We start from the raw sequence: 23,985 nt of genomic DNA on the forward strand, positions 1-23,985 counted from the left end.
TTTTCTCAGACAGTTAAAGCTCCAGAACAAGATTCATTCTTGCTCAGACAAAAGTACAAAGCCATAAATTGTGTCACTTTGTGAGAAAGAAAAACAAAAACGCAAGCACCTGATTAGTGACATCCACCTGTATTTAACTCCACTAAAGCAATAGTTTGCACAAAAATAAAAACTATTATTTGTTCATCATTTACTGCCTCAGCTTGTTCCAAACATGTATGACTTTATTTCTTCTGTGGAAAACAAAAGAAGATATTTCAAAAGAATGCGCGGGCTGCTCTTTTACATGCAATTACAATGAATGCTGACTAGAGCTGTAAGGATTGTGCAAACCATTCACAAACTGGGCATTTGTAAATCACTCAAAAACTAACTATAAGCTAATGGACCCCCCACCCCCTTAATGATTATTACTTGAATAATTTTCTTACATTTAATATAAGTATTATTAAAATAAAAAAATAAACAAAAGAAAAGCAAATACAAAACAGCAATCTGTATAGTAATTAGGACTGCACAATAAATCGCATGCGATATTTAATGCGCATCTTGTCAATAAAGCCGGTTACGGTGATTTCACATGGAGCAGCATTAACTACACAGAGCATTTGTTCAATGCGCAAAATAAGATTGTGGTTTGGCACAGCTTGTCAGTGAACAATGGCTCTGTGTAGTTAATGCTGCTCCATGTGTATTTTAATTTATTTTTAAGTGGCACTCTTGGTCCTCCATATTTATTTTGTTAGTGTTCCATAAAAAAGAAAGTCATAGGGATTTGGAACAATAGAGTAAATATTAATAATGGAGTAAATAATGAAAAGTTTAATGGGATGCTTCCTAAAACTTGAGTGTATTATATTAACAGTTTATAAGTATTGCAGTCAATTGAATCATTGTACCAAATACTGTATTTTCCGGACTCTAAGTCGCACTTTTTTTCATAGTTTGGCTGGTCCTGCGACTTATAGTCAGGTGCGACTTATTTATCAAAATTAATTTGACATAAACCAAGAGAAATGAACTAAGAGAAATGAACCAAGAGAAAACATTACAGCCACGAGAGGGCGCTCTATACTGCTCAGTGCTCCTATAGTCTACTCTGAAAACAGAGCGCCCTCTCGTGGCTGTAGACGGTAATGTTTTCTCTTGGTTCTTGGTTCTAAATAAATGCGACTTATAGTCCAGTGCGACTTATATATGTTTTTTTCCTCGTCATGACGTATTTTTGGACTGATGCGACTTATACTCAGGTGCGACTTACAGTATAGTCCGAAAAATACGGTAACTATATTTGAACACAAAATGGGACAGATTGTTTAGCCTCATTTCTTTATTTCTTTCACACACCTGTCTTCAGTGGCACCTCCATCTGAATCTTGAGAAGGGAGCTGCTCCTCCTTGGCCACATCCAGAGTGGAATTCTGGGAACTCCTGCTACTGCTCCTCCTGGTTCGACCCTGAATCACATACATTTATAGACTGATATGTTTAGGATAAATTGACAGCACAGCAAAAAATGTATCATGATTTTTATTCTCTCTGATATCTGATATCGACAGTGGAGTAGCTGCTAACACATTGTCATTTTTCTATTCAAATGATGCTGGACATAAAATGAGATGCACCTGTGCCTGAGTGAAGGAGGTGGAGGTTCTGGTTTTGGGGAGGCGGCTGAGGGCAGGGCTCTTCTTGGCAGGAGAAGACCTGGCAGCTGCACTGTGCTTGCCAGACTCCAAAATGTAACGCTGAGCCACTTTCAGCAGCCGCGTGAAAACATTCTTAGTGCTAGAACCTGGAGGAGCTGGAGAAACACAGATCACAAAAAAGGGAAGTATATGTCTATTAACAGTTATATGCACATAAACATCATAAATTCATACAAATAAATAAACGAAATCTATATAAAATCAAATAAAGTATATATACAATATAAACACACACGTTTACAGTTTTTTTAGTTTATCAACTTATTTTATGCATGCATAATATTAATAAATTACAATGTAATACATTTTTAGACAAATATTTTAAAACAAAAAATTAAGTTTGTGATTTATAGTAGCACCAAATGGAACATCAAAAATGTCTGAAATCTATCTATCTAAAGTATCTATCTATCTATCTCTAGTGACGCCGATAAATCAAATAGTGTTTTGAAACTGGTCTAAAAAAAATTATTTTTAGTCTTTGTTAAAATGCCACATGGAACTACAATTATAACTATATTTTCATACATTCCAGAGAAAATGTGAGCGGTTCTATTCTTAAAGCAAGCACAAGACTTATCTATCAGATTAAACTGGGACAAAGGTTGTTTTAAAGTCACTTTTAAAGCACTTGGCTCTTTCAAAAGTAAATCTAAAAGAAGTACCGATGGTTGAACTTTTGAGAGCTGCACTATATTTCCAGGTACAAACAAATATCACACCACAGATGGGCCCACAGCATTAAACTGAATGTTATCAGACTCCATCACATTTACACAGGTGCTGCCGGCCTGCTCTGGCTCATGCAGGCTGTGTGCTGGAGAACAGATATCCATGCAGGCCACTAATGCCACTAGGGATTCTGTCAGTGCCCTCTAATCTCATCAACACGAGGAAATGTGGGCTGTATTGTATTTCAAAGCGTCTGTTTTGGTGGTGTTGAATCAGAGTACAGCTCTGTAAAACTCAAGTGCAATTCGCTTGACACTGAATGCATGAATCGGTGACCTGAAGTACAGTGTGTCAAGGGTTTTAGCCTATTGTCTTGATTTCTTTTTCTGGGCTTTCCGCCAACAGTATTAACTCGTGCCGTGTGATTGGATCCAAGCAATGCTATAATCTCATGAATGATACGGCAGGGTGCCATCTTAAGGTACTAACACACTTTCGTTAAGACACTGAATCGGTTTCTCAAAGCAATGACCCATTATGTTAAGAGCGTGGAGGTCCAGACCTGTCTAAATGACTCCTAAATCATCTCTATGAGCCACCTCACCTTTCTTGGAAGTGTTCCTGGCAACTTCTTGAGAAGGTTTTTCATCTTTTTGTCCATCGCTGAGAGAACTTGTAAAGCCTTTTGCACTTTCTTTTTTAACTTTCTCTGAAAAGACAGATTTGAAAATAACATTTTTATATGCAATGTATAAGAAAAAAAAAATAATACAATTAATAAACAAAGACAAAAAAGGAAATACATTTAATTCAATTATATCAACACAATAAAAGAAATAAATAAAAGTTAAGATTTTAATTGAGATTTATTTAAAAAACAAAAATATCTAACTAATTCTACAAATAAAATTAATACAAAACATAAACAAATATTTATTAACATGTATAAAAAAACAAGGATGCACACACACATTGATATACAGAATATACTGTAGTGTGTGTTTGCCCTAAGTGTTGTGGAGACAGCACATTATTTCGTATGGAAGCATTTCTGCCTCACAGAAAGCTAAGCAAAGCAAAGAAGACTGCAGACACATGCCAACTCATTGTAAATTACAAATTATGGCAACAGTAAATGTTTGTGTCGCATTTTTAACTATACAAAGAGTCAAAGATACATTTGAAGTACTTCGCAACTACAATTAAACCGTAAACCCAGGCTTTGGAGAAGCCTTCATTTCACAATCAATCTTCATCAGCGGCAGTTTAAAGGTTTTAGTTCACAGTAGATCTCATAAAAACATGTTCTGGCATGTTCATGAGAAAACACTGGAAGATACCGGAGCTCATCCTACCTCCCTGAAGCATTGAAGGCCCTAAAGGACATATGCATAAAAAATAAATACAAATTCTCATTTACTATAAATTCTGATGGATTTTTCAATGACACGCAGATAAAATATGACAGAGATCAATGGGTTTCCCCTTGGAGACATTCAGGGGTTCACTTTGGTAGGGAATGAAAGTTAATGGACCACGTCACCACAGTCGACCCAATGGCATCGGTTTCAAAGAGCAGGATCCAAACACATTAACAGAGGCAAAATAAAGGTTTATCCTTATGCTGTAATGACAGGGCTATTCTGAGAGAATCATAAGTAATCCCATCATTTCGGTGCTGCTCGATCGTAGAAATTCTCATAGTATTTTCACCACCAGTTGACGTCACAAATGGGAGAATGTAAAAAAAAAAAAAAAAAAGAAAGAAAAGGTTAAGTTGGCAGGTTAGGATAAAGTCCTATTACCTCGTCCACTCTTGCAGACATTCTCCAGTCCTCACGGATGCTCTCTGAAGGAGAAAACGCCCAGCTTTAGGTTATGCTGAAAAGCAGCTTTCCTCCAAAATGACTCAACTGATAACCAGAAGGCCATCATGCTTTATCAGACTCAGAAAAGGGCTGTGTACACATTGATAACATAATTCTAACGCATTAGTGACAATACACACACATCTGGTGTGAAAGGGTTTTTTCGGACTGCAGGAACCTTTTCATAGTACCAGAACTAATTGTGGAACTACCCACTTTTGGGCATTTTCGCACCGCAGGAACTAGGTGTGATTTTAGTACTGGACTGCCTTTTTCAAGAACCAAATTAGCTTCTACTCCGGAGCAAGGTCTAACCAGCACAACTGGTACTACCCTCGGCATAAGTGGACACTGATTAGCCAGACGCGTTTGAAAACACCCTCACCTGCCATGATTTAAAACAATCTGTAACATACTGTAAACATTGTGTCAATTTATTTCGCAAGTTTGATGAACCGCGATAAATGTACAGATGCTGCAGTGCAGGCACTTGTAGATAGTATGGACATCATTAAAATAGTCCATATGACATCAGTGGTTCAACCGTAATGTTACGAAGCTACGAGAATACTTTTTGTGTGCAAACAAAAAAAACTAACGACTTTATTCAAAAAAATGTTATCTTTGTCCTTTTTCTTTTCTTTGTGGACAAAAAGTATTCTCGCAGCTTCATAAAATTACGGTTGAACTACTGACGTCACATTAACTAACTTTCTGCGTATAATATTTTATCATTCCACTTACTAGAACATTTTACATACTGTGGGAAAACAATTATATTTTTATGCCTACAATCAAAAAAAATAAAAACAAATGTTGGTTGTTTCTGTTTATTGATGTCGATGCTGCAGAAATGGTCCTGTTAAGGGATGAATAAAGAACACTACTACCCATAAATATCACATAATAACTCAAAATTAAAGAGCCCTGAGAGCAACGCCGCAACTAAATCTGTAGAAAACAAGACATCTGATTGAAATCCATAAAATATTGCGAAGCTCTTCATTTCAAGAGCCTTATGCAACAAATCATATTACTGCACCAGATCAGATGTGCTACAGGTTGCAGGGCTGCAGGTCAGCATGGATCAGCAGCGGCAGCATATTCCTGCTCTGAAACTGATATCTGCCACTTCCTCTGACGCACAAAGAGCAGCAGTGTTGGCCTGACAACCAGTAACCATGGCGTCTGTGCACAGGAAAAACAAGATTAAACCTGAAGTTTCCTTCTGGACGCCAATTCACATTTCATAAAGACTGCATCTCTTGTAATAAAAGTACAAAAAGAGAATGAACTACATAAAAATATAAAAAAAATATTATAGTATAAGGGGGTTTTAAACTAATTCCAATTGTGAAAATACATATTTTTAGATTTTTGCATCATATGTCAAGACTTTATTTGGATGATCCTAAAACTCGGAATGTTAATTTCCAGGATTCAATTTTTAAGAATTTAGATTTTAAATTTTAGAATATCAATGTGGTTTCCTTAATAACTATAATATATTTTCACTAAACTAAAAATTATTTAATAAAAAAATGTAACGGTGTACAAAGTTGACATGATACAAATTCATTGGTACAAACAGCATGTAATGTGTAAAAAAAAAGGCAAAATAAATTATTTAATTAATATTAAAAAACTATAAATAAATAAATACATTTAAAATAAATAAATAGGATTCAGAAAATCTGGTGATGATTGTCGTTACTTTTTGTGCTTACAGGGTTCATTTAGAGTGGAAATATTTTCACAAGGTTCATCATTATTCTTCACGTTCATGGAAGAGAAGAGAACATGCAGGATGTCTTATCAGTGTCCAAAAATCCAGCTTCAATGCTTCCTGTCCCCATAATTTCCCATTTAAACTCTCATAACTCACTACCATTACACCCGGAGGGAGGAGGCTCCATGTACTCTTGCACCAGAAAAATGTTTAATAATAAAAGTTTATTATACATTTATTTCCGTTACCTTTATACCTAGGGGACCAGTATATCTTTGTCAGATTTCCCGGATGCCCTCTAGCAAACAACACACATCTAACGGAGTCCAAACAACACCCGCAAGAATCAGCTTTCCATTCGACATTCAAAGTTATTTAGTGTAGCATTGTGCGTGCAGTTTGCACATGCCAAAATATTACCCCGCAGGAAAACAGATAACATAGAGCACAACAATGACAATAGTAAAAGTCTTGAGATGGAGCCAAGGAACACAATAAATTATGTATGTGAATACAAAGGAAATGGGCTGACTTTTGAACTAGTAGCCAAACAATCCATCACAATACATAAAAAAATAATCAAGCAAAGAGAGCACCACTTAAAACATTTAAGATTAAAAGACCTGCACCTCCACAAAGTAAAGGTAACATGCTGGATGTAACTACTGTAATGTCCTGCCTTCCCTTTGATGAGATTTATGGTACAGCTGTGAGACATGTGATTACAGGAGGTCATAACTAAGATGGGTGACAAGACACACACATGCACACACACACAAATCTATAAACAAGCTCACTTAGTTCACCCAAAACTGACAATTCTTTCAGAAAAGGTGAGGGTTTTAAAACAAAAAATACAATTACAAATCAACTAAAATAAAAAATAAAAATAAAAATAAAAAAAACAATAGATTAATTTTTTTTAAACAATAGAATGGAAAATTCTATCATAAATTTTGAAGTTTTTAATGTCTGTACAATAGATGTCAATGAGGTGCAATCAGTGTTGTTTTAGATGCCATTGACTTTCATTGGACAAAAATGGTTGTTTAAACATCTTTTGTGTTTCACTGAGTCAAATAAATGCATGCAGGCTTGGAAAGAGATGAGTGACTTATTCTTTAATAGTCTTACAGAGTGCTGAGTGCTGATGCAAATTCAGACTGACCTTTGAGGATATTAAAAAGACTGAAGTAGACATGGGGAGGTTTGGTAGACAGTAAAATAAAATTGAAGCATCTTCATACCGATTAACTGTGCTCCTTCTGTTTGCATTAATCCTGGACTATATTCCAATCAACGTTAGGGAGAGACATCAATGATTACGATATAATTCAGATTCTGCACTATTTCTAGGACACAAATTAAATAAGCAAATGGAAATATAAAAAATAAAAAATATTATTTTACATGTAAATAACTTTTAAATTATACATAGTATATATATATATAGTATAATATAAATTTAACATGTATATACATAACATGCAAAAGCTGCACGTATAAAAGCTGATATTTTATAAATTTGCAGACTGAATTCAAGCAATCAGTTTCTAATTATATGCTCAGACAGTTGGCTTTTGCAATCCAGATCATTTATGAGTAGATTTGAAGGCATCCATAAGCTACTGACCTGCTGAGCTTGGACTCATTACATCCAGTACTCTACTTTAACGGGCCTTTAAGCCTGATTGCAGGTCAGAGGCCAAAAACCCAACAAGGACTTGAGGAACCTGGAGAAAATGTGCTGGAGGAGATATTTGTTTTATATTCTGTGTGATTTAGCCTAATTACAAACACAAAAAGGACCCGTCAATCGCTCAAATTAAATTTCTAAGAAAATAGACAGACTGATTAATTAAAATTAAAATAAATTAACTAAAGGATCTTTCAATAACTGCACTTTGAGATGAACAAGCCCTTGTTAGTTCTAATGGGAGGGTATAAAAATATCCCAGCGGATATGAGTCACAGTAGCATAAAGCAACTGAAGTCCAGCATTGCGTGTCGGTTAATTCCTCCGCGGTTTGGCTTTTTCCTCCACTTTAAATTACTAGGTTGTTATACATTTCACTTTCAAGCTGCGTCCCAGATACACTCAAGTCCTTTTCTCAAATGGAACTGCCCGAGAGTCCTTACATATTGCAAATCCAAACGGAAACTGATAAAAACAGGGTTTGGCGTCCAATATTGGAAAAGACTTCAATCTTAAAGTATGTTTGAGAATTATTGTTTTACATGTTCCACTGCAGACAGCAAAAATAAAACATTTGAAGAGTGATTTCCCCAAAAAGTCACCATTAAAAAAAAACATGCTTTTAGTCTGACAGCAACACTAATAATGACAACCATTTCTCTGGGACTGAATGATTTAGGGCCATGAAAATAAAGATTACAAAATAAAAGTTTATTAAGAACTAGAATCTAAAATCATACTGCGATATCTTTAATACTTCTTGAGTTATAGGCATGCAAACTTTGGAAAATTAATATTTATGGCATGCCGACAGGTATGTTCAATGCAGTTTTTTTGACAGAAAGAAAAGAGATACATCTCTAGTTTCAACATTACTTGTTCTTTGGGCGTTCCTCTTTAAAACAAAATAAGTTATTTTTGTATTTGGTTTTTGACCATTGAAAATGTGTACAATTTAATGATTTACCCTTGGAGGCATATCAAGATCCCAATATCTCTGGAACTAAACTATATAGGGCCTTTCAAATGAAGATGCCAAAAGTAAAGTTTGTTAAGACCCATTATCTAAAAGTGCATTAAGATCATTTAATAATTTTTGAATTACAGGCCTGAAAACCTAAGAGAAAAAAACATGAAATGTGCTGTTTCCCCATTTTTTAATGGTCACCATTGGCACATAATGCAACAAAGTTTGCTAAAGTCCACAGATTGTACTAAAAGACCTACCAATCTCTGTGTAACAACAGCATTAGGATGCTGCCATCTTTCTGAAGTCATTTTTAACCCCCTGTAATTTGGCTCTGTATCTCAAGTGAAAATTGCCATTTTGACCCCCCATGGAGACACATGAAATGTTCCAAACTGGAAGGCCAACTGGATGACGGGTGGCCTGATACTGGCAACCTAGGAAAGCCTTCGGTCATTAGTGGATTTATAGCCAACATAAGGCTCTACTCAAGAGGGTAGGACTCGGAAGAATTTCACCTTTCTGACCTGCTTAAGCCGGGCCCTAAGTAGCAGTGCAGTCTTTTGACTAAATGCAATGAAGCCATCTCTTCACGCTCATCAACTGTGTGCCGCCCAGAATGGATGGCTTGTCATGGTCATTGTCTGTTTCACATCTTCTGAACAAGCGCTGGGTGGTTATTTGATTAAGCCAGTCTGGTGGGAGCACTCGGGTTACAGAAAATATTAGCCTTCAGCAGAACATGCTCTGGGACAGAACAGTCAAACGCAATGAAGGGCTGACTTAATCAGCTCATTTTACAGGATTAGAGGCAAAATGGCTGACTATTGTGTTTCCTCAGGCACAGAGTCCTGCTCAAGGTGACCAAAGAAGCAGATTCAGAGCTAAAATACAATATACACTGATTTGATAGCCATTTTATTATTCTTCAGTCAGCACAGTACCATCCCAAAAACCAGAGTCAGCCTCAGGGATCCCACTTAGGTCCTCTATGGTATTGCATACTTATTGGCATTGCAATTGTTCCAGACTCAACAAGTCTGAATTGAGTGTGATTATTTAAAAAAACTGACACGGAAGAGGAGAAATTGTTGAATTAAGCTGCTATTTTTGTTGTCTTTGTGCACAAAAAAATATTCTCGTAGCTTCATAACATTACGATTGAACCACTGATGACACATTGACTATTTTAACAATGTCCATACTATCTTTTTGGGCCTTGAATGTTTCAGTTGGATTGCTGTCTATGCAAGGTCAGAAAGCTCTCGGATTTCATTAAAATATCTTAATTTGTGTTCCAAAGGTCTTGCAGGTTTGAACAAAGGTCTTGCGGGTTTGAACAAAGGTCTTGCGGGTTTGGAACGATTTGAGGGCGAGTAATTATTGACAGAATTTTCATTTTATGGTGAACTATCTCTTTTAACCAGTATTATTAAAAGGAACATTCCACTTCTTTTGAAAATCATTTTCCAACTACCCTACAGTTTAACAGTTGAGTTTTACCGTTTTCAAATCCATTCAGCCTATCTCCGGGTCTGGCGGTCACACTTTTAACTTAGCTTATACTCATATACTACACACTCTCATTCCGGCTTAATAATCAAGAAACTTGGCTGCCGTACCACAGGTTCACCAGGCACAGCAAATTTTACACAGCGCCTGACAATAATCCCAGCTAGGTAACTTCCAATAAGCATATTTTCATGCGTAATATAATAATAACAAGATGTAAATACAGAAGAGTTTTAAATAGGAAAAATATAGGAACTCCAGTCATTTTTGAGAGGGATGCTAACGGTCTAATCAGATTCAATGATCTATGCTAAGCTAAGATTAAAGTGCTACCGCCAGACCCGGAGATCAACTGAATGGATTCAAAAATGTTAAAACTCAACTTTTGAACTCTAGGGGAGTTGGGAAATAAGCCTATTTTCAAAAAAAGTAGAGTGTTCCTTTAATATGACCATTTTTAGTTAAAAACACATGCAAAAGTTTGGGGTTAGCAAGATTTTTTATATTTTTGAAGGAAGTATTTCATGCTCACCAAAGCTACATTTATTTGATCATAAATATAGTAAAAATCTAAATATTATAAAATATAACCATTTAAAACAACAGTTTTGTATTTGAATATATTTTATACGTGGATTTGCGCAGCTTCTCAGTTAACAACGGCTCTGTGTAGTAACAGCTGCTCTATGTGAAATCACGCACATCTGAGGGAATTTACCGCTGATTAGAGAACCGGCTTTACTGACGAGATGCGCATAACGATTGGCCGATCGTTATCGGAGTAGCCCTATTTCGCATTATCCATACGGTTACGTTTCATCAGCAGCATGCACAGGGGGTTGAGCCCGTGCCCATTTAATCACCGACAGAAAAGTGCACTTTCGGTCAGGTGTAGGTGCGAACGGATGGACTGCGTTTCTACCGAAGGGAAACACCACACACCCCCCCCCCCCCAGACCGTGATTTCTACCAAATAAAAATGTATTAATTGCTTTTCAAAAAAAAAAATGCAAAAATGTTAAACATAAGTGTATGCGAATGCATACATAAAACGTAACATATTTGTAAATAATGTATAGATATTTTACATCTTGAATTTGATTGCACCTGCAGAAAGCAGCTGAGTCACTGCACTACAAACAGCAGAGAAAATAACAGCAGTGCACCACAGCGCTGAGATAGCAGCACACCTCAGGATTCTGCCAACACACTCTCCAGCAAAATACAATCCTGCTCTCAGGGAAACAAACACCTTTCTGTACCACACACCCCCATGGGAGCCTATACAGCATCATCATCATCACTGATGCTTATGTCGCAATATTCACAAAAAAATAATTTGTTCTTATAAGCTATAAAGCTTGACTATCAAATGTTGACACAGACTTAAAGTGATATTTCACCCAACAATGAAATTCTGTCATTCATTTCCCTGATCATCTTCAGAACACAAATTAAAACATTTTTGATTAAATCTGACCCTGCATAGACATCAACACAACTGACACGTTCAAGGCCCAGAAAGGTAGTAAGGACATTGTTAAAATAGTCCATGTGATATCAGTTCATCTGTAGTTTTATGAAGCTCTTTGTGCGCAAAGAAAACAAAAATATTCTATAAATATTATATATATTATATATTTATATAAATAAATTAGTGCTGTCAATCGATTAAAAAAAATTAACTAATTAATCGCACAATTTTTTAAAATTGATCGCAATTAATCGCAATTAAAAGACTGAAACTTTTTGGATATGTAAATGTAAAATGTAAATAATTAATGTAAACTCAAGACAAAGAAACTATTTAAATTCAAAATATGATTGTTTATTGGAATTTTTGTTTAACTTGTAACACAGATTTTCTCATGTAAACAACATACCTGCAATAAACCATCAATATCCTCCAAATTAACTGTTGGCTTGAAAGCCATATTTATTACAGAAATAAAAACACAGGCATGTAAGTACCATTTGAATTTCAAAACAATCAATGCCAATAAAAAACAAAAATGATTTCCATGTTGAATTCTAAGTGGACTGCAAAAAAATTCCAAAGTATAGTCATTGCCAGTGCTTTAAGTGGGCCAGTACACACAGGTACTCAGTACCGCCACTTCCAAATATAGCTCTTGAGCGTATCGCCACCTCTCCGTGCGCCCAGAACGTGCTTGTAGCGTACCGGTACGCTCATTTGGACATCTGTTTTAATAGAGGTTTTAATCTTTTACCTGCACTGCCGATTTTCAGAGCGCCCTTCACAATGCAAGCTTCCTAATTCATCCCACCCAGAGCAGAAACTACATTACCCATTCACCCTTAAGTTATACAAGTGAATAGCGCATGTGTCGCTTTTCCCACTGTTAAGTGTCAACAACTCAACGTGGCCGGAGAAGGTGTGTGAAACTCGTTGTGAGTTATACTAAAGCAAAATCTTGAGTATTTATTGTCTGATAAACATTAAAAACTGTCTGCGGAGGTTGAGTCGTCCTGCAGCCCCCGCTGGCTGTTCATTGGCTGCAGCATCTTTTTTCTAAGTTCTAAAAAAATACCGTAAACAGCAAGGCACAAATTTAGATATTTATTTATCTAATTAATCTATAGCCTATGCACAAAGACAATATGATATGACTTTTTGTCCCCTTTTTGTTTTAAAGCTTGATGAAGAGAGAGAGCGCAAGTTGCTGCAGCTGCGAGGAGGACAGTGATGCACGCGTACAGGAGTGATTGACAGTTTGCGGCACTGTGTACAAAAAATACTCCGCTACACAATTATTTCGTTATTTTCGTTTAAGCTTATTAACGTTAGCGTTACAGAAAGGTCTGATTTACGCACTGTTACAGTCATTGTTTTTTTTTTTTTTTTAAACAATGACATTTGAGTTCATGATTTTAATGTTGCTGTTTCTTGTGGCAGACTAAATGAAGAGTAATGTTTCTTGTGGCAGACTGAAGAGTAATCCGGCAGAGTTTTATACTGAAACTTTCCGTCTAAAAGTCCTTCCTTGGTCTTATCCATATTTCTTTGCACGTTGAACACACATAGGCCACAACTGGAAATAAAAAAAACTGCAACCGCGTTAATTGCGTTATTTTATTTTAACGCGTTAAATATTTCAAATTAATCGAATGCGTTAACGCGCTAATTTTGACAGCACTAAAATAAATATTAAATTATAAATAAATAACTTTATTCAACAATACTTCTCTTCAGTGTCAGTCAACACACATTCACAAGAGTACCACAATATAGCTTCATAATACAAAGAGAAAGCAAATCAGAGCAAATCTAATGAACTCATGCTTCTTGTTACTTAAAGCAAACGTCAAAATACCTTCAGGCAGGTATGAAGTCATGGACAGGTGTGCTAAAAACCTAATAAACATACAATCTATTTAAAGACACAGACCACTAGAAACTCTTCAGTCAACAGTAAGTCAGCTGTGGTCGTTCTGTGGTTTCCTGACATCCAGATGTTTCCCAAATAGACCTTCAATGGAAACTCAGGTGCAGTGAGTAAAGCCTTGGTGAGTCAGTTCTCATTACTTTGTTAAAAGGTGGACAGAGGGGGCCGATGGCCCCCCGGATGACTCACAAAGCTTTGGATGACATATTCATACAGTATAAATTACTGCTGGGACTTTCAATTACACCATGTCACCCCCAAAAAACAGCTCCAAAAAGCACAACCACCCTCAGGGAATTTCTCTGTCATTAAAAGCAGATGAGTCACGGCTGCCAGACAGAGAAGTGCCGGTCGAACAGGATTCTGTCAAACCTGCGTTAACGCTACTGTAAATCAACTTAAATAAAACATAAGTTGTAAATGCGTGTTAACAAAAGCAATGCCAGGGACTTTTGGCAACAAGAGAGAAACCTGATGATCCCAGTGAGGGCAGTTAACAAGAGCATATGGAGGTTTTTTGATTGGGAATAGAGAGTGTGCAGACCTCAGGCCAAGACAGTGGCAAGTGTGATTTTAGCTGGGGAAAATAGTTATGTAAGAGTGAGTTGGTGAGAAAGAGACAGAAAATGAAAGCATGGTGGAAGGTGAAATGTGAATTCATGAAAGTTAAAGTACAATATAGTAACTGAGAAAATACTTAAGTAAAAGTTTAAAAGTACCTTATATTGCAAGAATCAAACGGCAAAAGTAAAAGACCATCAAAATAAGTAAAAAGCTAAAAGAAAGTGTAAATGTAAACAAATGAATAAAAATAAATCTAATGAATACATAAAATAAATTAAATATATTTAATTATTATAATTATTGAAATAAATATACATCTAATAAATAGACAAATAAACTGTTAGTTATATATTAGTTGGTTATGGCATGTGTGTGTGTGTGTATATCGTTTTTCAGGTAGTTTTGCTGGTAGGTATTCAAGTTTATAGACTAAATAGTTCTCCAAGACTGGGTAGAACAATGAGAGATGGTAAACTTATAAAATAAACGTTATGTATATAAATATATGAAATACTTTATTTACCATTATTGTGTGAAAAAACTGAAACCTGCGTTAGTACACAAGGTCTGTTCGCTTGAGCCTGTTGCTACTGAACTCAAACATAGCATCCAGCCTGAGCACACTTAAGTGTGTTTGTACACCCAGGCATGCCGTCTTCCCCTGGGTCTAACATGAGATGCTGCTGACATTTTGTTCCCTAAAAGTCAGCACTTACGGGCACATCCAGTCAAAAGCATCCCTGTTATTGATCCCCAAACAGACGCTGATGACCGGAGAGATTAAATCCCCAGTCTGTCCCTATCTAGTGTCTCTGTCAGCCCATTACACTTGACCCTTAGTCCTGAACTCAGTGTATTGCTTGCAGCACAGTAGACTGCTGAGGCACACGGGACAACATACTGTACTGAAGGTGGGCTCATATGTACACTAAACAAACAACCGAGACAAAGGAGGAGGTCTTATGTAAGGAGGGCTGGAATGTCTCCACAGGTTTGGATGGGAGAACAAGTGTATTCATTGTTGTAATCGTCCGAATGTTGTAAGCTGTCCTTGCGTGCTCGGATGTTAAATGGTGGGATTGTGGGAATGTGTTTACCTTCATCCGGTCCGCCACTGGCCCCCTCCAAGACTAGGCGGTTCATGCAGTTGATTTCCCACTCCTGAACATCAGTGTTCCAGAGGGCTGGGATCAGGACACGATGCTGGGAGCTGGAAACACAAACACCACAACTAAGATTATGACATTTTACATTTTCCACATTGATTTAGATTTTTTATTAAGATTGTTAGGGGAAAAAAAAATCCTTATATTAACCAGCAGAAGTTTTCATACCAAGGTTTCAAACCAAGAAAACCACAAGAGGGAGAACCTTTCAAGATCAGATTTTTTTCCCAGATATGTGATTTTTGTTTGTGTGTGTATATATATATATATATATATATATATATATAGTAAATTAATTAAATTAAATTAAAATTTAATTAAAATTAAATTAATTAAATTCTTAATTTAAGTAAATATCTTTTTTAAAACAGTTAGCTTTAATACAATGACAATGTGAGAGTCAAATATTAATTAATAATTTTAATTAATTTTAATATTAATAATTCACTTGTTTAATTTAATAGCAAACATAGGTAACTATGGACCATAAACCTCTGGCCTAGGTTATGTCAACAAACAGGAAGTTTGTTTAAAATTTTAAAAACGATAGATTAAAAAAAGCTTATCTATCATCTACATTTGACAACTTTTCTAAATCTCACAGTTTGATATGATTTAGACAAACTACAGATCAAACTGAAGACAGCAAACAAGAAATGAAAACATCCTAGATTTAAAAAACAACAACTCTTATTTCCCTTGCTATTAAAAACAAATTCTATACCTGGAAAAGCAGCCCTCCTAGCAGAAATAAACCTTGTCTGCGTGCACTTAACGTCACAGTGAGTTACATAAGCTCTAAAGTGGCCTTGTCAGGGAAAAAAAAAAACGGCACACAAACGATCTGTCAAGTTTTTCAGTGGCCTACACATCAACAGGAGTGAATGGGAAGAGGGGGCCAGTATTGTAAAAGAGTGCAAGGACACCCCAGTCTCTTTTATGAAGACCTGACATTGTTCACGGTCTCCGGTGACGGGTGCCTACAGCCGCATCACTGTGGAGACCAAAGAGCCAGCTAGCAGTGACGTCAACCAAATCGTCCCGATTTAATAAATACATATCATGAGCTGTAGAAATCAGTCATCACAGCGATGAAAAATTATGTTTAAACTAGATTCCAAAAAGCCAACAGAGCTGGTTTTCCCAGCTTGGGAATGTAGAGACTGGTTTGAACCAGTTCGGTTTCCCTCTCTGGCCTCCCGCTTCGTTCTCAGACGGCTCAGTTCTCTGCCTAGCAAAACTCTGATACTCTGAATCAGAGGGGAGCATTTAGGCTTGACCTTGTCGGCACTGCCGTGGTGCCAGCCGAGCAACGTGAACCCGTTCCCTGATGTGGAGGAGCTTTGTGCTGACTGCCATCTGCATGTCAATGCCAAATATCCCCTTTGAAACTGGCAAATGGCATCGTTTGCCCTTATAATCCTTCAAATTGGCTGACAAAGTGCATGGATGTTTTTTTCACCAAGCCACAACAAATATAGTTTTTTAAATGTTAATCGAAGGTTTATTCAGAAAGGTGAGTTTTATTTGCGCACATGCATAAAAAAGAATTCCAGATCACATGGCAAAGGATTCCTTGGATCGGCATGACGCACTACTGAATAAACGGCGACCATAGAAACAATTTAACAGCTTTAACAATATAACCCGGCTTCATGTGTCTTTGACTTCTGCTATACTAATGAAAGCGGTACTCGTGGCCACATCGCCATGGGGACTGTGACATCATCAAATCAACATATCCATGTTTCTGTCATCAAGAAACCTCATTTTTTCAATTTCCAAACTAAACAAGCGTTTCTTTTTATAAACGTAATGTATAATTATTTGAACTGCTAGACCAGGTCTTGTGACGATGAGAGATACATTCTAATGAATCTGCTTGCCTTCACTTGACCATACTGGAGAAAGAAATAGCAGTAAAAATATTTGTATAATCTGAGTTTTAAAAGCAGATCATACTGGGGCTTATTTATTTATTTTACTTGCATATGTTTTAAAAGTTTTAACTGATTATTAATCTGTATAATGTGCATACCAATCTGTTGCCAGATTTAAGCATGCAAAATTCTAGATTTAGTGCAATTAAGAGAAAAGACTTATTGAGAAATCAAATAATCAACACATTTAAAATATCGGTCATCATAGTATTTATTAGCTGTATTAGAGATTTTTATTTTTAATGTAAGAAAATAACTATTATTACTACCATATTAGTTATCAGCCAGTATTAGAAATTTTTTTATTTATTGCTATTGTTTATACTGGATATTTAATAGTTCATGTTCCTATCTTCTATTTTGACAATTTAATTCTCAAAGATAATCTTTAAAAACAATAGATATAATTAGTCTCTTATATAAATATACACAGTGGTGGTCAAAATTATTAAAAAACCTGAACAGACCTCAAAACAAAAATCTATTTTTGCCTCCAAAACATGATTTCATTTAATAATGTTCATGAAACATGCAGATGGTTGCTCGAACAAAACAAATATCAGTCGTACTGTTTTATCCACGTTTAACTTCAATATTTGGTATGTCCACCTTTTGCAGTGATTACAGCAGCACATCTCTCTGGCATGGCGTCAATATATTTCCTGAGAACTTCGACACTCGTGTTATCCCATGCCTTCCTCAACTCAAGCTCAAGGCTTTCCCTTGAATGTACAATAGATCTGTCCAGTTTAGTTTAAACTGGTAGTTCCAGCAGTAGTTAGAAGAATGATTAGGGTCATTGTCCTCTTGCAAAATAAATCCAGGCCAAATAAGATGACATCAGTTTTCACTAAGTCACATGTTTCGTGAGGCTGAAATGGCACCTCACATTATAAGACTACCCTCTCTGTGTCTAACTGTTGGGAGAAACTCATTTTTATCTCTCTCCCCCTCCCTCCGTCAAACATACACTCTTCGCTTGTTGGCAACCTGTTCAAACTAAGTCCTTCTCCAAGTTTCCAAGAATTGGTGGCATCATGCGGTCTAAAGTGTACCTTACAGTGCAGAGGTAAAGAGGACATGCATTAATAGTTATCAGAGCACTCACACGTCCACAGGCACCCGCAGGAGAATGGGCAGAACTGTGGCCTCCTCATTCATGCTCATGATACGAGACTCCAGCAGCAGGATGATGGTGAGGCCGGTGCGAAATACAGCCAGCAGACCTGCAAAGAACATAAGAAAGGGATCAAATAAGGTTCAAGAAACCTGTTTGAAACCAATCATTTTCTATTCTCTCAAGTGATGCTTAAATGCGCATAAATGACACAGGGGTGTTGACACTTGAGGTGTTATTATTCTAGTACAAACAGGATCAAGGCGTGATATACCATGCAGCATGATGAGATCCCAAATGGCCAATACTGAGTCCCAGCACGGCAGCGAGGTGAAGAGAGTGAGAAACCACTGCATGATGAAATGTAGAGAAGACACCCCAAGAGCCTCCTACCATCAGAGACAACAACACACTCCTGTCAACATCTACAAACAGGTCATACTTCACCCAAACAAACAGATAAATACATTAATAAATCAATATTTTAAGCTTGAAAGCTCCAGTGTGGCGCTGTAATTTAATGAAAAAGAGCGACTGGCACATTTTGATAAAGTTCTTCATTTCTGTGTTCCACACTTAAAAGGAAGTCATTTGGGTTGGTTATATCATGATTGCAATGAAATAAAAGCTTTTTAATGATGTTTTAGGTGTCGCTGCACTTTGCAATCTTTGTAAGTTAATAGCATCATGTTTTCTCCTGTGCTGTGGTCTAGTAGCACAGCTTTTCAGACAGCTGCGCTGAGTCTACACACAATGAGAAGGAAATCCCTTAAGAGTTTACCAAGCTGCACGATTGCTCTGAGGGGGCGGACAGCCACCACTATAAAAAACAGAAGAGCTCATTTGAAAGCCCTCAGGAAAAGCTCTATGAGACACAGTGACAAACCTGTGCGAGAAAGGCTGTGATCTGCATAAACTCTAGAGAACTGGGAGATTTTAACCAATGTGTGTAATTCAGCATGTGTCTGGTTTTATATTCAGACATTTTCCTGTTGAGAGTTGAAGCCAGAGTTTAAGACCTCTTCCTTAGTTTAATATGTCTTAGTTTTAGTCTTATTATTGTTTTCTGATTACTTTAACAAACCTGTTTTGAACTTGCCATTGACCATATTGATTTAAAAAAGCAAATGGAAAAATATATCCCATTTTTGAGAACATCATAAAATGCATTAAACAAACCAGTTTCCCAAACTGGGCTTAATGTACCAATCACAGTGGGTTTGTGAGTTGATAAAAAGTTAATAATTAAATAAATCATAAAAATTTATATAAGTTATTTAAACCCTTGAAAGCAAAAAATGTAAATATTTTATTTGTTTTCACATAACCATATTTGTGCACATCAAATGACATTGAACTGTAAACATGTGAATGTGTCGTTTTAATTATTGAAAAATGAACTTCCTCAGAGATATTTCAAGTAAATATTTCTGGTTATTACATGATTTTTGGAATCTGATTACATAATCTAGATTACATGTAATCAATTAATACTTCATATATAAATGTACAATATATATTTTTTTTAAATAATAGAGGCAAACTTCATCTTAATTTCATGGGCAGAAAAATAATACGTCATAATATATTTATTAAAATATTTATTGATTGATTTTTTTTTCTTAATTTTTTTTTTTTTAGCAGAAAAATAAAAATACATCATAATTCTCACCAAGTGCTGAAAAAGCAGAGGTTTCCTGTGCTTCAGGAGCTGATGAAAAACCAAAGCTTGATGTTGAATCCTATAAATAAAATAAATTAATCTCAAATAGATAAAAAGTTGATTAACCAACAATATGTAGCCCATTTTCAATTATTGGCATCTGCAAAAAAACAAAAATCCAAATTCTCCCAACAGTTCTTTCATCAGATGTTTTTAGTGTAGCTTGAGTAAACCTTTGTAAAATAAGTGTTTATATATGCATTTTATAAACAGCTGAAAGTCTTACTTCTCCAGAGAAGAATCAAAGAGCTCGGAGAGATATTTGGGCTTCTCTAACAGAGCAACCAGAGCCCAGAAAGCCTCCTCCTCAGACAGGATCATCAGGAGCACAGCAGCTATATAGGACATCCCTGAGCAAAACAACAAACAAACAAACCATGAGCCACCACATGCTCCCATTATGACCTGAATGTTAAGGACAAACTAACTAAATTAGCTCCACAGAATAAATGCTAAATAAATTATGACCATGACATGCAATAGCAACAAGATAGCACTTGACTGCCCTCTTGAGACTGAACCTCGGTATATACTGAAGTTAAAAATGTGTGACACAACCAGTAAAAGCAGTTCACGCAAAAAGGTTCAAGAAGATTTCAGTAATCCCAGCAGAGGTGTAAAATACTTGAGTAATTTTACTTGATTACTGTACTTAAATATTATTTTGGGGGATTTGTACTTTACTCAAGTACAATTTAAACTGTCTACTTGTACTTTTACTTGATTACATTTCTGAAGATAAAACAGTACTTTTTACTCCTTACAATTTTATTTCATCTTGAAAAGTACATTATATTTTTATTTTATCTTATGTGCATTAAATATGGTAAACAGAAGCTCAAACGTGTGTGCCTGACATGAGAACTATTGATCACTGTTTTCATGCATCAAACACACACATTTCTACTTCAATTATGACTTTCATCAGGTAAATGTCTGGCTTCAAAAGTTCACCATCAAATCTGAGGAAGCATATTGTGTTTTTTTATTCTCTCCCTTTAACCATTCTTCTGTATGTCTGTCAGAAAAAAAGTATTTCTACTTTTTTAATACTTGAGTACAACTTAAAGTTGTACTTTTTTATTTTTAATCAAGTATGTTTTTGACCAGATACTTGTACTTTTAATTGAGTAAATTTTGTACTGAGTACTTGTACTTTCACTTGAGTAAAATGTTTGAGTACTTTTTACACCTCTGAATGCCAGTGACCGCATTTGTGGAAGTAAAGGCAGTTCATTACCTTGCACGTATCCAATCTGGGGATTATATCGGGCAAATGCGGTAAGAACTCGGAAAAGTTTGGCTTGGCCCTCAATAGCCTCCGCACGGTCCCCCATCAGAGTGCGATGGGTCGGAAATGACCTTCCTACAGTATATAGACAAATATGGAACTATCAGCTGAACTACCAAAATATTTCAAACGTGCATCTATAAAAATTTCTATTTATAAAAAGTTTTAGAAAGATCACTTTTGTTGGTCCCTTAGGACCCATATAAGGAAATTCCACTCCATCTAACATCACACAGAGCCATACTCGAAAAAAACTTTCCGAAACTTGTGACAAACCAGAAAGAGTATTTTGGGAACAAAAATACTCCTTCAAACGTACAACTTAATTTTTTTTAACTTTGTCCATGTTTAGCACTGGAATCCAACTCTTTAACGGTGTAAAAAACTCAGTATACATGAAATAGCATTTCACCCCCCCTTTAAAAAAAAAATGAGACATCATCGATAGTTTTTAGCAGAAAGAAAAAAATTAACTTAACATACACATGCATTTTTTATTATTAATATTTTATAATATTACTTGACAAAATGAACAGCAAAACATTATTAAATCTTAATTATTTAAATCTTTTATTAGTCCAAAGTTATTGCATTTCTTTATTTTTATTTATTCAAACAAAAAAATATGTATATTAATGTAAACAAAAGAGTCCAAATTAATGCATGGAATTCCAGTGATCATCTAAAGGCACAACTCACGCAGGTCGAGGGCGATCTGTTTGAAGAGTGTCAGGTCAGCGCTGGGGAGATCTGGTGCCTGTCCGCTGCTGATCTCATTCTCTGAGTCCACTAGAGAGTCTATAGTAGGGATGATATTGTACTCACTGACTCCAAGATCAACCAGAGGCTTACGGATCTCAGTCTGACATGCCTGAAGTAAACAATCAACCTGGGTTACTTCCAAGGAAAACGTGTTTGCATAGTAATAAAAATACATATATGGATGGGGTTGCACCTCATAATCGAAAGAGTTGGCAGCTCTGAGACTGTCGATACTTAGGAGGCATTTCCAAACACGTCCACGTATTGCTGGAGGAATACCAATACGAATAAACCTCTCGATCTGAAATTAGGAAAAAGGAAAATGATAAAAGCTACTTATATATATATATATATATATATATATATATATATATATATATATATATAACAATTTTTAAAAACCATCATATAAAATTTGTTTCAGATTTGTAATTAATGAGTTCTGAGAGGAAGTTATTTTATTAAATTCAACAAAGACAGTAATTTGTCAAACAAAAGTTTTGCTATAAAACATAGTTCATTCATTCTGATATGAAAAATATTTTATAATGCATGTATTTCTCTATAGACAATTACACTTATGAATATATACATTTCTGTTAATTTAAATGGATTCTGGATGGTTGTGAATGGGACTCAACTCACAGAGTTAAATAGAGAAACATGCACACCTGATTTCTGCAGATAAAACTGGATCCATTCCAGTAACTGAGAAATTCACACAGCTCCTTGACTTTAACTGGATCAGGCTGAGGATAACTGAGGAAACAAGAGTTGTGTTATATGTCAACACATAACACAACAAAGTGTTCATTGGTGTGAATTGATTTAATAATGAAAACGAACAGAAACAACTAACGTTATCTTACCTGTAGTCATGATATCTGTGTTGGAGCTTCTTGTCTCTTTTCTTACTGAGAGCAAAGCCGAATTCATCAAAGCCTACCGAACTGCTCCGCCGCGACACGATGCTCTTCCCGCTGCTCGCGCTGCTCGCTCTCCTCAACATGATTCTCATTCAATCAGTTTGAATTCATTCTGGACGCGCGTGCTTTCATCTGCGCACTGTACACTGTAACCGACGCTTGAACTCAGCGCCAAGACCAACACAATGAAACCACTCTTCAAAATAAAAGTCTCAACACATACTGAAAAGCTTTAAAATAAATTATATTAAAATTGACACTGAAAAAAAATTATTAAAACAACTTCATCAAATCTATCAAAAAAATCCGACTCGACGACCTTCCTCTGCTGAACCCAGGAAAGTTTTTTTTGTGTGGCTGAGGGCCACTAAAGATAATTTTTTAAAATAAAAATCGAATTTCCTCAATTATTTAAATTATATTACATTTATATAAATTAACAATAAAAATGCTTTACTTTTACTTTTTGGGTGCACCATACAGTGACCACACGGTAGCAGGTTTCCCGTAGTACCTGCCTTCTATGTCATACTCAGGAGAAAATACTCTGCTATGATCGAAAGAAAGACATTTTGTTTTATAAGTGAGCTTCAAAATACTTGAATATGGTTTAATTCATCATTATAATTCTAAACTACACTTTTGATGAATAATACATACTCCAGAAGACGTCATAGCCAGTTTCCCTCATCAGATCCCCACATCCAAGGTTGATCAGCTTGACTTCAAGGGTTTTTGGATTGATCAAAAGGTTGACCAGCTTGAAACACTCCACGTTGTCAGTACTTTACCAGCCCCATGACCAATTTAAATCTTTGTAAAAAGTAGTATACTCATAATGTTGATGCGGACCATGTGTCTTCTTTTGCATTTCAATGACAAAAAATGGTTACAATTTAATTTTAGACATGTCAAGTCCACTAGATAGTGGACAAAACA

General features: G+C 35.9%; 1 protein-coding gene across 2 annotated transcripts in view; it reads right to left on the reverse strand.

Moving 5' to 3' along the window:
* Positions 1 to 23,253, reverse strand: part of si:ch211-266k8.4 (TBC1 domain family member 10A) — a 34,326-nt gene extending 11,073 nt beyond the window's left edge. The window contains exons 1-13 of one of the 2 annotated variants that reach the window (XM_052597132.1): positions 22,990 to 23,249; positions 22,792 to 22,879; positions 22,314 to 22,421; positions 22,058 to 22,229; positions 21,308 to 21,433; positions 20,294 to 20,417; positions 20,017 to 20,086; positions 18,619 to 18,733; positions 18,336 to 18,453; positions 15,219 to 15,331; positions 2,983 to 3,087; positions 1,626 to 1,801; positions 1,348 to 1,457 (exon numbers count right to left, since the gene is read on the reverse strand). In XM_052597132.1, the coding sequence (XP_052453092.1) occupies positions 1,348 to 1,457; positions 1,626 to 1,801; positions 2,983 to 3,087; positions 15,219 to 15,331; positions 18,336 to 18,453; positions 18,619 to 18,733; positions 20,017 to 20,086; positions 20,294 to 20,417; positions 21,308 to 21,433; positions 22,058 to 22,229; positions 22,314 to 22,421; positions 22,792 to 22,879; positions 22,990 to 23,138 (1,574 nt within the window). In that variant the 5' untranslated portion in view covers positions 23,139 to 23,249. Of the gene's footprint in view, positions 1 to 1,347; positions 1,458 to 1,625; positions 1,802 to 2,982; positions 3,088 to 15,218; positions 15,332 to 18,335; positions 18,454 to 18,618; positions 18,734 to 20,016; positions 20,087 to 20,293; positions 20,418 to 21,307; positions 21,434 to 22,057; positions 22,230 to 22,313; positions 22,422 to 22,791; positions 22,880 to 22,989 lie in introns of both variants that reach the window. The other variant, XM_052597133.1, reaches the window with a different exon arrangement.
* Between the last annotated feature and the right edge of the window lie 732 nt (positions 23,254 to 23,985).

This window comes from Carassius gibelio, chromosome B25 (genome assembly GCF_023724105.1).
Source record: "Carassius gibelio isolate Cgi1373 ecotype wild population from Czech Republic chromosome B25, carGib1.2-hapl.c, whole genome shotgun sequence".
Taxonomy (NCBI): Eukaryota; Metazoa; Chordata; class Actinopteri; order Cypriniformes; family Cyprinidae; genus Carassius; species Carassius gibelio.